Source organism: Perna viridis, chromosome 4 (assembly GCF_037379345.1).
Source record: "Perna viridis isolate PV_CMFRI_1.1 ecotype Kerala chromosome 4, ASM3737934v1, whole genome shotgun sequence".
NCBI lineage: Eukaryota > Metazoa > Mollusca > Bivalvia > Mytilida > Mytilidae > Perna > Perna viridis.
The window spans coordinates 27808899-27826656 of record NC_142448.1 but is presented as its reverse complement, the minus strand read 5'-3'; the positions used below and the strand labels follow the sequence as shown (position 1 = coordinate 27826656).

At 33.0% G+C, this 17758-nt stretch overlaps 2 protein-coding genes across 3 annotated transcripts in view; one reads left to right on the top strand and one right to left on the bottom strand.

Annotated features, from left to right (window-relative positions):
• Positions 1-1525: 1525 nt before the first annotated feature.
• On the top strand, positions 1526-9060 carry LOC148619582 (N-sulfoglucosamine sulfohydrolase-like). The gene is made up of 7 exons (XM_088579653.1): positions 1526-1686; positions 3071-3203; positions 3855-3988; positions 4898-5048; positions 5488-5726; positions 7265-7440; positions 8074-9060. Exons 1-7 carry the CDS (start codon positions 1596-1598, stop codon positions 8674-8676), a joined length of 1527 nt encoding a protein of 508 aa, XP_088435779.1. The 5' UTR covers positions 1526-1595; the 3' UTR covers positions 8677-9060.
• A 410-nt stretch (positions 9061-9470) lies between these two features.
• The window catches only part of LOC148619581 (DNA-directed RNA polymerase III subunit RPC1-like), a 33830-nt gene continuing 25542 nt past the window's right edge, over positions 9471-17758 (bottom strand). The window contains exons 28-37 of one of the 2 annotated variants that reach the window (XM_088579651.1): positions 17402-17553; positions 16378-16464; positions 15768-15833; positions 15202-15318; positions 14765-14873; positions 13837-14009; positions 13295-13363; positions 12853-12916; positions 11807-11876; positions 9471-9789 (exon numbers count right to left, since the gene is read on the bottom strand). In XM_088579651.1, coding sequence (XP_088435777.1) covers positions 9717-9789; positions 11807-11876; positions 12853-12916; positions 13295-13363; positions 13837-14009; positions 14765-14873; positions 15202-15318; positions 15768-15833; positions 16378-16464; positions 17402-17553 — 980 coding nt within the window. In that variant the 3' untranslated portion in view covers positions 9471-9716. Of the gene's footprint in view, positions 9790-11806; positions 11877-12852; positions 12917-13294; positions 13364-13836; positions 14010-14735; positions 14874-15201; positions 15319-15767; positions 15834-16377; positions 16465-17401; positions 17554-17758 lie in introns of those variants that run through there. The other variant, XM_088579652.1, reaches the window with a different exon arrangement.

Genomic DNA, 17758 nt, shown 5'->3' with positions numbered 1-17758 from the left:
TGCCACTGGAAATAGGGAGAGGTGGGTAGGGTCGGGCAATTTAGCCTCCTGTGGCGGAGCCTTATGGTTCCTACTCCGGGAGAATACCACAGTAGGGTTCTTTAACGTGCGAGGAACGTGGCATCTTTCCCAACACGGTGCACTACTATGGTTTGCGGTCAGGTTTTCCGTATTATAGCCTGACAACCCCAGCATGTAACAGGCCAGGGGTACCCCATTCCACCACCTGGGGCACACATCCCAGTTGCTCTGTGGACAGAGCGCCCAATAGAAACGTTAAAGAACACTACTAAAGTTCAGAATGTAAAATGTCCGGCATATTTTTACATCGACAGTAGAATTGGTCAAGTAATCCATGTAAGGTTGCGTATGGACAGCAGTTCTTTGAATGCGCATTTATTTACGCGAAACGTTATAGATAACCCAAACTGTACCTGTGGTCAATCGGAAGCTCATTATCTACTTCACTGTAATAAGTATGCAACCATTCGAGAAACGAATCTATTTTCCCTTGATCTTCCTATTCCATTAACATCCAAAATCTTGCTTCATGAGTCAGATGCTCTAAATTTAGACCAAAACATACAGATTTTTACTAATGTGCAAAAGTATATAATAGACAGTATAAAGATTTGTGAACACCTAAATATAATGCACTTCAATCTTCTATTTCTTTTTTTTCATATATCCTATTCTATATAAAACATTTAAAAAAAAAAACAAAAAAAAAAACCTTATACTTAAGTACCAGTTAATTCAGTACGTCCTTGTTTTAAGGAGACGGACTTTGTATAAGCTCTGCTTGTTTCCGAATCCTTGCCATATAATTATTGTATTGATTGTATAATTATTGTAATTGTATTATTACTGAATAAAATATGTTTCAACTAATATGCACTATGTATCGTGTTCTCATTACCAACAAATTTTCTCGTTCTCGAAATTAGTGGCAGTAGTTTTCGAGGAGCTGCGCTTACAAGCGTGTGACGGATAGCATATACAGACAATACGCCTCCCTACTCCAGCAGTGCTAGAGGTTGTCTGGCAAGCTATTTTCTGATTTGTTTGGGGTATGGAAGAACGGAATTCGAGCTGCTTATATTATAGGAGTATACGTCTCCCCACAATTGAATTTTGGTTATGATTAGACATTTGACGCATGATTAGAATTTGCCCAGAATCGAAGTTGCCAAGGGTTGGCCCTTATTTCCAAATGGTTCTAGTCAAAATCTCCAAAATCAATCCGAACCTTCCTTTAGGAGTATGCTACCTTGTGGTATAATTTTAAAGTGATCATTGTTTCTGGTCCCTTTGTGACCCCTCATTCTTAAGTTAGCTCAATTATGTCACAACCCCAAAAATCAACCCTAGTCTTCCTAGCATTTTCAGGTATATACATAATATTTCCTATATTATATATATAATGTAATTTGCAGTCTAGATCTAGTTAAAATTATATTTGAAAAAAAAATGTATTAAAAAGCTGTACTTGATTTTACATACATTTCCATTTTCCGTTCCATCTTTCTCTTTCGCGTTTTAGAAAAACCCTGATAGCAGAAAATTAAAGTGAAACTGAAAGTGTATACTTGAAAATGAAAGTAGGAACTGCTTTGAGTTTACTGATCGTGTTTTTCGGTTTTAACAACAAAAGCAATGGCGAAAGGAATGTTCTTGTATTGATTGGTAAGTATAGCACGACCTAACTAGTTAAAAGAATGTTGGTGAATGCTAAGCCTAAAGTGAATTCTGGTGCATGTGTAAGTCAGCCCGGTCCCAGGAAGTCAATAGCCTGGAGAGCTTTTTGCACCAATGCCAAGATTTACAACCGCTTGGAAACTACTTAAAATTAGTATGAGTTTCCTCTCTAGAGGCAGATACAGGATTTGATGTACGGGAGGGTAAGTTCAATGGTTGGGAAGAAAATTTTGAAAAGGGACTATTTTCAGGATTTTTCAAAGATATTCACAATTTGAAAGGACCATTTAAGGAATGGCTGTCATATTTTTTCGGTCAAAGAAGAAGTAATCTCAATCACATGGTGCACACTAAATAACCTGCATAGCAGCTAGGTTATTTTTAAGTGTGCACCACGGGCATGCACAGAGGTTATTTCTAATAGACTGAAAAAAATATGTGACAGTCATTCCTTATATTTTAATTTTAGTATTAAAATTTAACAAATAAATCATCAAAAAAGGATGCTGACATTACAGTCACATAACAAAATTCGGTCTATGAGATGATGGACATTTTTTTTATCCGATCAGAAAGCATGATACATCTAATTTAGATAAGTTATCTACATTTATAAACATTAATTATAATTGTCCCTGTCTGTATTTTAGTGTTTTGTCTTCCTTGCTGTTTGTTTTTGTCAGTTTATAAGTTCTTAAGGATGTTTAGTTGCTCTGTTTAAAAATAACAAAAGATTTCAACGGGTTGTAAACTTTTAAGATCTTTCTTGCTAGAGCAATATTAATGGAAAAAATGATGGGTCAGAATAACAATTCAAGGTGTGTTTACTTAAATTATGAAAAGAAGAGTGGGGGTTCACTGGACAAAACATATTTATGCTATGAAAATCTGTTACTGTGGATTTTATTACTTTTGTTGTTATGGCCTTTCAGAGCTTACTTGAAGGTGTAGAACACCTTTTGGTGATCTCTGTAAGTATTAGCTATTTTTATAAAGGTTGTACAATGGTGCCTTTGTTGTGTTTCAGAATATCTGTTCCTTTATCTATGAAATAAATAAAATTGGAAGAGTGGGAAAATCTGGCAATAAATGACTGGAGATGAGCAGGGAACATCCTTACACATGTTTTTGCCCATGGTTTTACCTTCTTTGATATTTTCATTTTCATTGTCACATTGATATATGTGGCTTTTCTTGTTTGATTTCAGAACTAATCTGTTTAATTTCAGATTTTCAATGTCAAATGTAATACTAAGGTGTAAAAGTTACCAATGGACTTTATCTAATGATTTATGAGGCATGTTCACCCCCATGTTCTTGATAATTAAACTATTGTAACCTGGTTATTCGTTTTCTTAATTCTTTTCAACAGCTGATGATGCAGGTTTTGAGACATCAGTTTACAACAATACCATTTGTAAGACTCCAAATCTAGCCGCGCTAGCAAAAAGGAGTGCTGTGTTTTCTAATGCATTCACATCAGTCAGTAGCTGTTCACCAAGCAGGCAGGTTTTTTTACACATCCATTCTAGGCACATCTTAGTGTTAGAAACTTAATTTTTGGTCAACATAGACCCATCATAATTTTATGCAGACTGCACTGTACAATTCAAAGGAAATGGAGCCAATTTCAACATTGACCTGCTTGATTTTACATAGACTCGGTCCGTAGGTCTTCTGCTAATTTCTTTTACTGGGTCACAGGAAATATTATACTGGCATCTGTCCTTTTTACACTTATCGCAATTACTAAAAATACCACCACCAATTTTCATGAAACTTTAATTGTTTCTTTCTTTGATGTGAGTTCTTTTCCTTTTTTATATTAAGTTGACTTTTTGTTTTAGAGTTATGGGACTGTATTCATACAAAGGGTGTTTTGTTGTTTTTGGACTATAATTAAAAAATGTATCCAGAATAGTCCATGAAACTTTGAGGAATTTTTTATTAAATCACCCTATCAACTTTTATGAATTTCTTATTTTAATTTTTGGAGTTATAGCACTTTTTTGCCTAAAAATGCTGTTGCTTTTGCAAACAACATTCTATTGATGTAAAGCTAAGACATGGAACAACCACCAATTCTCTTAAGATAGTAGAAAAATTTACTTTTTGATATGTTAGACATGAAGTTTTGTTATTGAACACATTTTTAGGTCTGTCATTCTCTCAGGACTACCCCAGCACCAGAATGGTATGTATGGCCTTCACCAAGATATTCATCATTTTATGTCCTTCGATGGAGTGCAAAGTCTTCCAAGAATATTAAAGAAAGCTGGTATCAGAACTGGTAAGTGTCTAGGTTTCCCTTCAAGATAGACTCATATATGAACACTTAGGCAGAAAAGCTGTTTTTCAGAGCTTTGTAACATACGTGTTATAAACCTTGAAACACAGATCAGAAGATTTATGACTTCTGGTCAAGACAGTTCAAACCTCAGAATGGGAGCTAGTAATTTATATTGACATATTTCATGCATCAAAAGTATATCTGTATACACAAATTATTTGAACTATATGGGTACTTAAAAAAGAAAAGTACACAATGTAGTCTAAATGTGCAAATGTGCATATTTGGTCTTGGAAATCAACCAATCTTATATATTATAAAGGGGCCTATACTAACAGAATACAAAAGTTTTTGGCTTACCCCTTTTGGAAATAAGGGGCCCAAAAGTGGATAACAGGTATTATCATTAGAATTGACAAGAATAGCTTATTGTTGGTATGATTTTTATGCTGTTCTTTTAAAAAAAATTACAGGGTAGGCTTATTTATAACCGTTTTGGAGTTACAAGGGTACAACATTGGGGCACGCCGCAAAAAAATCTACTTTTTTATTGTTTGACTGTTTGAATTTGATTTTTTTATTGGATTCTTTTTGATAATTTCATCAGATTTCAGATATCTTCTATGGTTTTTGAGTCATAAGGGGTCAAAGAGGCCACACCTCAAATAAATTAGCTTTTTTTGGACAGATTTCAATTTTTGTTTATTTTTGTTTATTCAAATTTTGTGCTGTATTGTGTCCAAAATAGTTGTTGTGTTCATGATGAACTGTCCCCAAGATTAGTTGTTGTGTCAAAAACTAATATTGTGTCCATAATTGCCCCAAGTAATCAGTGTTCAACATGCTTCAGTCTTATCATACTGCACTCTGTGAAGCTCTTTATTCTGATGAGTGATTATTATATTCTAGGCATTATTGGCAAAAAACATGTGGGACCAGAGAAAGTTTATCCATTTGATTTTGCTGAAACAGAGGAGAATAATAATATATTACAAGTGGGAAGGAACATTACAAAGATAAAGATTCTTGTTAGAGAATTTCTCAAACAAAACAAGTCTAGGTACATTTTCATTGTTATTATATATAAAGTGTATACTGTTGTAAACTTATATAGCTAATTAGGATAAAATCTTGTCATATTATGCTGGTACACAGGAGGTTGAAATCTTATCAGTTAACACCGTATACACCCTATGAAATAAAGGTTCACAGTAAATAGGAGCCACTGGTAATTCATTCTAGTAGTTGACTTCTAGAAGATATCAATGATGAGGTTATTTTTTCTTTAGCACTAATATTTCTAGAAGAAGTTTTTTTGGTGGTTCTTTTTGTTTTAGAATTGATTAATTAATACATACTTCTACAATTTTTTTACTGACCAAAGTGATATCTGTTCCTGACTTGATTTTATGACTGGATGCAGTCACTATATAAAAATGAATGTTTTTGAACCATAAGGATCATATTAATCACTAGTATAAACCCATAATTTCTTTCAGTCCATTTTTCTTATATATTGGATTCCATGATCCTCATCGTTGTGGACACACCCATCCTGAGTATGGCCAGTTCTGTGAGAAATTTGGGAATAGATATACAGACATGGGGATCATACCTGATTGGTTTCCTGTTACCTATGACCCAGGTGATGTCACAGTGCCCTACTTTGTCCAGGACACACCTGTCGCTAGAAGAGACATTGCTGCACAATACACAACCATTAGCAGATTAGACCAAGGTTGGTAGCAAATATTTCAAATTTTTTAACCCCTAGCAAATGAAGTTAGATAGGTATAAGAATCATCCTGCCTGTCTGTCTGTCATTCTTTCCATTTTGTTTGTCTGTTTAAATATTCAGTAAGCACAGTTTCTTCTATACCTTTCAAGAGATATTGATGAAATTTTGTAGGAATGTTAGGTATCATATGTAGATGAGCATACAGGAATACACATATCTTGGATACTTCCAAAGGGAGATAATCCGACTTCATGGTTTTCTAAGCCAAGTTTTACATTTTGATGGAAATTTATTGGTAGTTAAGGTGTCATATGCAGTTGTGTGTGAATAAAAATAATTTTTATGAAATGCCTGAACAAGTAGATAATCAAACAGAAGAGTTCAACATCTAAGTCTGCTTGAAGCAGTATTCTCTTTATGAGTTTGCTTACCGTAAATTTAGATACTTTGGTTGTAGTTTTATTTTGGTTTATTTGGCGCCTCCTTTAAAAGTGCAAAAATTAAACACACCAAAATAGAACATATGCGGGTATTTAGACTGCCAATACATATTCGCATACTATCATTGTTGAGCGAACGACAGACGATGTAGAAACAAATGCTTTGTTTGCTTGCCTAAAGTGACTCTCATTAACTTTATTTTAAAAATGTTATAAATGTATTTACTATTATTGTAAATCTTATCCAGAAAAACTTAAGAAACTAGTGCCACTGGTAGCATTAGAATTAGATGGATTGTTTTAACTCTGATGAAAAGGCCAAAATAAAACAAACCCAATCTAAACATTCATGTTTTATCAGGAAACTGCCAAAATATTCCAGTTTACAGTATAGTTTTATTTGTTAAAAAGAAGAAAACTAGAGTTAAGCAAATCTACAAAATGCCAGAAGTAGGTATGAGGGTTACTCTAAAATTTTTAAAAAAATAGTCAATATTTATTGAACTTACCATCCTAATATCCCGATATTTTTTTCTCATTTTGCCACAATTCCTATACCCATTACTCCTTCCAAATTAAGGTGGGGGGACAAAATCAATGAAAAATTTAGAATCTCTCAAATGTATGATTTGTTGAAGGTTTTTGGTTAAAATGACTGTATTTAACTTACCCTACAACATAAGTGAAGGCTAAAGCAGGAACTAATTATACAACTGTAGTTCGTGAAAAAACAATTTTGTTCAATGTGTCGTCAACCCCAAGACTTGACATTTTATGAGCAGCTCAGCAGGTGTTTCTAGAAAAGCAGAGGATACTTAATTACTGCTGGTGCACCTGGTCCATGCACCCAATTTAAAGTGGCGTCCAAGTTGTTCATTTACTTTTGTTACTTTGTATGTATTATTTTGGTTATTTTATGTTCTTTGTTCAATGTGTGTGTCTGTTTTCCATGTCTGGTCTTCGTCACTAGATTACATACCTCTGATTTTTGCTAGAATCTTGGTTCCCTTGATTACTCTTTGTTACAAGTGTACGGTACTTCAAAAATCAAAAGTAACCCTTAAATATCTTAAATTGACATTTTGGATTATGTTTTAGGTATAGGCCTAGTTTTATCTGAGTTAGAAACAGCTGGAGTATTAGATGATACATTGATTCTCTATACATCAGATAATGGTATACCATTCCCTAATGGTCGTACAAACCTGTATGACTCAGGGATAGAGGAGCCATTCTTAATGTCCTCACCAGCACATAAATATACATGGGGTATGGTATGTATCATATATAATGTATAATTTGTAAAAGTAGAGCTGTTATCTGGTTCTTGAATGCTCTTTTCATCACTTTCACTTTTGGCAGTTTTTTTTTTCTTTTAAATACAAGCCGATATGATTTTAAGCTTTGGTTGGTATTTGTATATATAATAATGAATTTGTTGATATTGGATGATAGCAGTGTTGTTAAATGGGCTGTCTTGACAATGGTTGTATGTGAGACTTTATTAACAACCCATATTGCACCTGCATTGAAAGTTCAGTCACTTTCAAATTATGTGTGCCATTTCCAACAAAACAGTTTTGAGCCATTCATGATTCAGATCCCTACATGTATAGAATGCAACAGACACTCCATCCTTATAAATGTTCTGTGAAAGTGTCATTACAGATATATATTCATGATGTCTTTCACAATGTTAGTATATTAACAAAAATTAGGGGAAAAAAATTAAAAGTTAGCTTTCGTTCCTTTAGATTTCACTTTTTAGTCCCAATGGTGTAAAAACTGGTATTGCAAAATTGAAAAAGAATCTTTAAAATGTTGCATTTAAATTATATAACTACATGTAAAGTGTATTGTGTGTGTAATTTAACATGGACCAAGACGTGTTCTTTTCTTCTTAACAGGAATATAAAAACCTCATCAGTCATGTAGATATTGTCCCTACAGTTCTTGATTGGTTCAACTTGCAATATCCAGATTATAATCTTCTTCATAACCCAGTCAGTCTTACGGGAAAATCATTGCTGCAGTTGCTTAGCAACCAGGTCAAAAGTCAAGATGAAGCTATTTTTACAAGTCACAACTTGCATGAAGTGACAATGTACTACCCAATGCGGTCAATTAGAACTAAAAGTTACAAGCTTCTGCACAATTTAAATTTTCTTATGCCTTTCCAAATAGACCAGGATTTTTTCATTTCCAACACATTTCAGGACCTGCTAAATAGAACTAGAAATGGACAACCAACTAACTGGTACAAAAGCTTGAAACAATATTATTACAGGAACCAGTGGGAGTTCTTTGATTTGACAAATGACCCAAAGGAACTGCATAACCAATTTGGGAATGACAAGTACAAAAGTGTAATAAGTTACTTGAAAGAACAGCTATTGAAGTGGCAGCATGTAACATCAGATGCATGGATTTGTGAACCACAAGGAATTTTAGAAAACAAGGGAAATTACAAGAGCAGTCCTCACTGCTTTACAGCTGATTATGGCATTTGAATTAATTTTTGTGTTTTGTCCAACTGGAGTATATTATATATATAAAAAAAAAACAACCTATCACCATGACTGATGTAGTAAACTGGAGGCATTCAGAAAAGATTCCAGATACAGCTTTACTATAATTAGACTAAGGAATTGGACTAGTTGCTGTTGGTGCAGGCTGCAGAGTTGGTTTTGGTGATTCAACAGTATAGTATACAAAATTTAGTCTAAGGAAATGTACTTGAAATATTAATTGAGCAAGAAACCAGTTGTGTACTTAGACATTCCTTTAAGTACTTTTCAAGAGTACTTCCCTTAAGGATATGTACTTGAAGTTCATTACGGGATATCCTTTGAAGATAAAATGTACTAACATGTAAATAAAGATTTGCACTGCAATTTTGTTTTGTTTAGGCCGTCTCATATCTTCATTGTTACACTTCAAGGTAATAACTAGCATGTAATTGGTCACATAATTAGGTTACTAGGACACAAATTGTGCACTTCTTTGCACTGGAGAACCTTTATTTTATTTAGATAAATTTATGTGTTGTCATGCCAATATCTATGGACTTTACTTGGTTTTGTATACAATTTGGTATTTTGTTATTTGTTTCATGACACAACATTTATACTTTGTCTGAATCTTTCCATTTGCTTTCATGTACCTTTTATATAAAATATACAAGGATCCATTCACTGATAATGAATTACAGGTATGTTCTAAATTCAAATGTCCATTATAATTGACAATGGGTGCTAGGTAATGGCATAAAGTCACTTAAATCTAAAAAATGAAAAAAAAAGAATCTGTGAAAAACCAAAAAAATATATATTGAGTTTGTAGAAAACAAATGTTTATTCTCAGACAAAACATAGCTTCATATATTTTTCCACAACAACACAAAATGACCAGAAAACTGTCAATGAAAGAATCTTTAACTGTAGTGATGGAGCTGCTGTATTTATTTTAAATTAGTAATGAAGCCTTTTCATTTGTCACATTTAGCATCACTTGTTCCATTTTTGGTGTTCCCCATTGGCATACATTGTTATCAACTGAAGACATGAAATGAAGGATTGTCAAACACCTGTGGTCTCCCTTGTAATTGAGGGTCCTTCTCTACTGTGGCTTGGGTTAAGGAAATAAAGTGATATCAAATCATAAAAAAAAAAAAGTTCACACTATATATACTGTTTTACATGTAGCTTGTTGGTTTCTTAAAACAATATTTAATAGATTTTTTAAACTCACCTTTAAACAAAATGTTCCCAATTTTTTTTAAAGATTATATGTTATAGACATGCAATATCTTTTTAATTACCTTATATGACTAGTACACAAGCACTGGGGGCACGGATGGTTTCTACCACCCCCTTTTTCCTCGAGAACCAATATTGCTGCATTCTTTTTATGATATTTTCAATGAATGAGCCCAGAAACTGACAAAAATTTGAATTTTAATCAAATTAATGAATCACACAGATATATTGGTTCTTGAGAAAAAAGGGGGGTGGTCAAAACCATCTGTGCCAATATTGCCTGTAGACAATTTATTTTTTTTTTGCCTATCATCTTTTCAATACATATTTAAAAACACATTCGCATAAGAATAACCATGAAGTTGTTAAATGTATAACATTACCATATACTGGGTAAATTTTGCAGATGTAAATTACCAAATATTTTTTTTTTCTCATTGTTCAGTAGCAGTCTACAAAATCAGAAAGGAAGTGATTCAAGCATGTAAAAAAACATCACTATTTCTCATTTAGAAACAATTACAGACCACAGAACCAGTCTTAATTTGTCATTCTGTTACAGACCACATAACCAGTCTTAGTTTGTCATTCTGTTACAGACCACATGACCAGTCTTAGTTTGTCATCCTGTTACAGGCCACATGACCAGTCTTACTTTGTCATCCTGTTACAGACCACATGACCAGTCTTATTTGTCATTCTGTTGTTGCACTTATAGATTGTGTATGAAATTGGCACCTCAAGTAATAATAATAGATAATTCATTGGAAAGAGTGAATAACCAATATATTATCATGAGTGTCAAAGAACGCCTAGATTTAACGAGTGTGTGGAACTTGTGTCGCGCACCAGTTAGATCCTTTAAGGTTCTTGGCACAAGTGAACCTATTTTGGTTTTTCACGATAACCGATTGATTATCCTATTTATTACATAGATTTTCTTCCTAATTTATTGATATTTTATAACATAAATTTTAAAATTCTGTACTTGGCAGATTGATATCAAAATTGTGACAATTTGGTGGGAGAAAGTCAAGAGTGAAATTAATTTCACAGTGTGCATTATCAAAATTTATTACACTGGGAACATTCTATAAAACACTCTATCTTTTTAATAATTCTTGATTTTTTAAAAATTTTATGTGGAAGATGAATATAGTTTTCACAAAAATAAAGAGAAACGACTATAAATTTAAGTAAAAACATTGCATACGTATATTGAAAAACTATATTATTTGTTCAGTGGTTTTTCAGCACCATCTACTATGATCAGTGACTGAATTTTACATGGATTGGAACTTATGTACCAGTCCATATAAAATTCAGACACTGCCTATGGTAAAGTGGCAAATGCACCAAGCAATGATACCATTTCAGTCTAATATGCTATACCTTCACATAACGATAAGCTTTTCTGCATTCAGATCTGCACTTTTTAGAAAATCATCCATGTATTTTTCACTAAAATCAACCAAATGTAGCCAAATTAAGAACCGTAACTCTTGCAAAGTGCAATTTCATGTACAATCTATATAATTTTTTTCTAAATAGTGCAACAACCAAATGAAAAACTAAGACTGGTTATGTGATCAGTAACTATCTCTGAGCAAGAAATAAAATTGAATTTGGTGGGTTTTTGACATGTTTGAATCACCTCCTGTCTGATTTTTAGAAAGACTGCTACTTCAATGGACCCATCAATTCTTTTAATGAAAGTGTAATATTTGACAGCATTAAAGGTCATCCTGTTTATGTGGTCATTAATGGTCACCCTGTGTATGTGGTCATTAATGGTCATCCTGCTTTTATGGTCATTAAAAATACTAATATCAGTGACTTGCTATAATGTAATATTCTTCAGATGCTATTACAAAAAGGATATTTATGTAGGAGTTTAAAGAGTCCAGTTCCTATCCCCATTGGTATACCCATGATGATACATTCACTCACACCTAGAAAAAATATTGTTATACTGTATAGCAGGTTATTTTGGCAGATATGAAATTTGGCAATTTTTTAGGCAAAAAGTTGTACAAAAAATTTGGGCCTTTCTATTTTTTGTACATCCTTAATCTGGCTAAATAAAAGTTAACAGACGCCAAAGACAACAGTAATACCATTATACTAACGAAATAATTGTTTCAGTAGTATAAAAACGAATAAATGTGTTAGCTTGACATTAAAACATTTTTGAAATACAATCTCCGATTCATTTGAATTTTATCCAGGTTATTTAAAAGTACATGAAATACATCTAATGGCACCATGAACTAAATATCTAGACAGGAAGTATTGAAACTTGTAAGAAACATAAGTATGTGACTCAATGCTTATTCAAGAATATAAAGAATAAAAAATAAAACTGAAACACAGATGAACCAAGAATAAAAAAGCTGAATAAAAATTATTGTTGACTACCTTCTATTAACAATAATAACAATACACTGATGTACTGTACACTGATGTAATGTACTACTGAATACTACCGTATACTGATGTAATGTACTACTGAAAACTACTGTACACTGATGTAATGTACTACTGACTACTGTACACTGATGTAATGCACTACTCAATACTACTGTACACTGATGTAATGTACTACTGAATACTACTGTACACTGATGTAATGTACTACTGACTACACTACTGTACACTGATGTAATGTACAACTGAATACTATTGTACACTGATGTAATGTACTACTGACTGCACTACTGTACACTGATGTAATGTACTACTGACTGTACTACATTTTACAGAATTACTGTACCAACTACTGACTGTACTACTGTGTACAGAATTACTGTACCAACTACTGACTATACTACTGTGTACAGAATTCTGTACCAACTACTGACTGTACTACTGTATAGAGAATAACTGTACCAACTACTGACTGTACTACTGTACAGAGAATAACTGTACCATTTATTGTATCTTTTTGTCCATGGTATGCAGCTTCAAACAAATGATCACCAGTTCTCTCAAACTGAAATAAAAAAAATAAAAACCTTTAAAACTCTGGAAACTTTGGAAATTTAGGCACCAACCATTCTATTACATAGGAGGATAGGCTTATAAACATCATTCTTGGTGGAATCAGTCTTAATTTTTTTTTTAATTCAGACTTAAATATCTTTTTTAAATAATGTTACTATGAAGTTGCACTCTTTCTTGTCATTCTAGGTATACTCCCCACTCGTACAAGTCTCACGAAACAGAAAGTCAATGTCAAGTATCAACCATCAGTAAACATTAGTAATTTTAAGTCCATCACATAAAATAATAAAAGTATTGCAATAACTTCAGGTTTGCATTGTTTTGCAAAGGAGGAAGATAAAATATGACAGAATTCTAAAGAACTTACTGAGGCTAACATCAGTACACTTTCCTTCATCTTAGCCAGGCCAAACCTAGTGATGCCTAACACTTCTCCCTAAAAACAAAACATAGAAAATCAGTTAAATATTGCAGACAATATACATAGTTAATTTCCATTCCTAAAAACATGTATTTTACTAAATAAAAGGTAATTACAAAATTACCAAACTGATATACTAACTCTAAGCAATAGCCAAAAGGCAGCGAGTCCATATAAACAAATGGCAACATCAAGGCAAAACCCCAGAGAGTTGGAAACAACCACAATGGTCCTGATTGGTATATATATATTGTCCTTGGTAAAATTTTACACTGCAGAAATAACCTTTTCATGTCCATAGACTTTTTTTAAATACATTTTTATTTTATTTCCTATATGTTTGTATGCACAGTTTTTACCTGAAAATATCATCGCAATGACTAAATTGAAAAAAATAAAAATTCAAGATGTCTTTTCTATTTCAAAATTATTCTACAGTCACATTATTATTCTTACAGACACTTAAACAAAAATAGCACCACAGTTACCTTGAAGGTCATAAGGTCAGCTAGCAACATGACATGACGAACATCAATACTCATGCCATGGTTAACCATTGTGTAGTTGATCTCGTCCATTATTGTTGTCCGTGCTGCTTCTATACCAAGGCACTTCTCTACCTCATACGTATTGTTTGATGTTACATGAGTACCCTTGATGCCTAAAATGAATAGTGGTAATCCAAAGCATGTCCTAAAATTTAACTAGAACTTATTCATATACTTAAGGTTTGGAGCCTTTAACAAGTACACGAACTAATAATCAAGTCATCAAACCAAAGCCATTTGTCTACAGACAACAATGACACAGACAATGGCATGGCCAATGACAATGATAAACCCATATCATTGTAGGACTTCAAATTTAAAATGAAATAACTAGTAATTTATTTCATAATAAAACTGGATTTTGTTGTGCAAAAAATACTTCCACTCCTTTCAAATCCTACCAAGTTCGAGAACATAAAGTTTGTAATGTCTTACAAAACTGAAAATAGGAGACATTGCATAACTCATCATGTTCAAGTTCTATATACCAAAGAGAAAATGATATTATGACCAGCAAATATATATAAGTAACAGTGAATAAATTTTAATGTACATAATACTTTTTCTATGATACGGTAGTTTTAAATTAAGACTTGGAGAAAATGGTCATAATTGTTCAAGTAATGAGAATAAGGCATGGGAGAGTAAAGACCAACAACTTGGATGCAGAAATTGCCATACCAGGAAGTAAATATGTAGTAAAATAAAGAATCATTACTGTAAAACCTGGATTTGTAAAGATTAAAAATTCAGGAATCCATAAAAAAAAACCACAATTCCTACTAAGACATACATTAATTTAGTACAATGAATGGTATCTAAGCAGATTATATAGAAACCTCCTTTACTTCTCTTTTCATTGACTAACCAGGAGTAGCAATAACTGCCTGTAAGTTATTTCCTTCTACAAGCAGTTTATATCGATCTTCCTTCTTCTCATCTACATGTATAACTGCTCTTGTCACTGATGGTATACCCTGAAAGAAAAAAATTGTTTCATTCATTAATGTTATCTAAACAATCAGTGTTAGATTGAACCAAAATATTACCAAAAAGTCACAAAAGTACAATTAGTCATAAATTGAGAAAACTGCTTAATTGAAAATGAGTTTGTGACATCATTACTTAAGATAAATTTTATACTTATGACATTTGGTGAAATCGATCATTCATATATATCACAATTATGTGGCTAAATTCAAAGTTATTGAACATTTAGAACGCTTAAAGAAAAGAAACTCAATTATGTCTTTAAATATATTGTGGTAGCTCAGTATTTGTTTTTATCCAACATCCCTGCCTCACCTTGATCATGACTTTAGGTAATTCCTTCTTTAGAACCTGTAGAATGTAGTAAACAGAACTCTTTGATGTTTCCTGGGGATGAACGGTTAGAACTGCCTTACTGTGAACTTTAACATGCTGAAAAAGAACAAAGAAAGCGTCCCTATAACATCAGGCAGTACTTGGTACAATAATAAAAAAAAAAAACCTTTCATATTCCTTTTCCTATAAGACAAGAAAATTTCAAGATACATGTATAATGACATATTGCATTTCAGGATGAGAACTTTTGATTGGTTGAAAAGATGTGGTATTGTACTGATCCGACAAATTGTGAGGCAGATTTTTATTGTGCTAGCTCACAGTAGCAACAACCTATAGGTAGGCATGTCACCCACTCAGACATATCATTCTGCCTTTGAGCCAACCAGTAGTAACTCTAACCCCTTTATGGCCTGTGATTGGAGGAGAAGTGGTGGCTACCAATTTTAAAGTCTTTGGTGTGACTTGACCAGAGATTGAACCAACTTCCTTTTGCAATCAAGGCAATACTACTGCCGAGGTCATATATTTCTTATTATCATTACCTGCGCTTTGACTTTAAGTTTAGAGCAGCAAATTGATTCCTTTATACTACCAGCATTGACTTCCAGCTAAAATGACATATACAACAATTAATCAACAATGGTGCACCCGGGTTTTCCAAAACCTTCTTTCAAATTAGTATACTATGAAAAAAAATCTAGTACTTGGTCATCAAAATCTAATGGGTAAACCACAAAGACTTCAATTTTTTATGAGTTCTACGTATTTTCTGCTGTAATTGGTGCAAATGCTTAAAGCCCAAAAATGAGCAAGAACATCAGTCAGAAAAAAATAAAAATACAAATTAGTAAGAGCCTGCATCACTGCATCGCTCACTTAAATTTTCAATCAATGTTACAGAAACAGATGAAATTCAAAGATTTTAACCCCAATAATTCCCAAAGAATTTCGAAGGCAGCTATGAGCAGATACAGCTACTAAAAAGCCATCTCAATAGCATCCACAGAGGATAACTTGTAGAAGACTTCACAATTATTCCTATCTAGATTCAAACCATTGACATATATAATTCAAAAAGGATTGAGCTTTTAGAAATTGGCCAAACTTGTAAGTATATACTGCAGTTTATAAACCCTATATAATTAAGTTTACCTTATGTAGACGTATCCTGGCCAAGTCAAGTTTAATCAAAATGAAGCAGTCATCAGGCAGAAACACCTCCTCTAAGTACTCAGAAATCTAAAAGAAGGGCATAAAAAATGTATAAAAGTAAACAAATAGTATTACATAGAATTCATTTATAAGACTATTCATTATTCAATCAATAAATGCCCTAAATTCACTCTTTTTCTGATTTCTGATTATCAAATCGTATTTTGGGTTTCTGTAAAGGCTAATGCACTTTTTTCTAAAAGTGTGTACAAAATATGACCAAAGCCTAAGACTTTAAAGATCAAAAGGGCTTATTTTTTTTCGCAAGTTTGTTAAATAAAATACTGCACAGGTTTCAGTTTGATGGCTCCACAGGTTAAACCCTGCACAGTTGAGGTGAGTATGGATACACCATTCAAACTTGATACAGCCTTGAATATTGAGAGTGATAAGAAATTTGGCACACCTTAAGAATTTGACCAGACTCAAAATGGCTGCTTTTTGGACTTTAAATCCAGAATGGTTACCATTAAAACCTATTCAATTCTTCTCACGTTATCATACAGATACCAGGAATTATTTTTTTCTTGCCCCTTTTTGGACCCAAATTCCTAATTTATTCAAGTCACATTGCCCAAAACTAATCACAGCCTTCCTTTGGTAGTACGAAACCTTGTGGTACAATTTCAGAGATATATTTCTTTATGGTCAACTTATTGTCTAGACTTCAGGAAATGCATGTCTTGGGCCATTTTTTGGCTCCTTACTCATAAACGGTTCAAGTCTTAACCCTCAAATTAAATTTGGCTCTTTTAAGCACATATTTCAGTTTGGGCCATAACCCCTAAAATCATTATCAACCTTCTGCGATCAACCAATAAATACTTCAATGTATTCAACAAAAACCAAGTGTCTACAGACAACAATGCCAGAGATGACAGCATCATACTATCATATAACTACAATTTTTTGTGTTGGTATAAAAATATCAATAATATGACACATTTTCAACTGATTAACCTACCTCCCCAAGACAAGTTCTCTCTATTCTTCCCTTTACAACTCTGGCAAATTCTGAATCATTATCTACTTCTAGTTGAGCAGTGATAATAGGAGTGCTGATTAACTTGGCTGCATTGATAATCTCCTTGATTCTAGGTACACCCTGAGTAATGTCTGAAGTCTGGTTAAGGAACTAAGCATTGTGGTCTATAAGGAGTTACCTTATTCTTTTTACAGAAATAAATCAGGAATTTGATTGCTATTTGTTCTGTCTCTGTTCTTTAATGGTTTGTTTTTACTTGATCGTTATAGGGATATTAGTTTTGTTATATTACTTCTCACTGTGTTGAAGTCATCACTTCATAAGTTTACTAGTGGA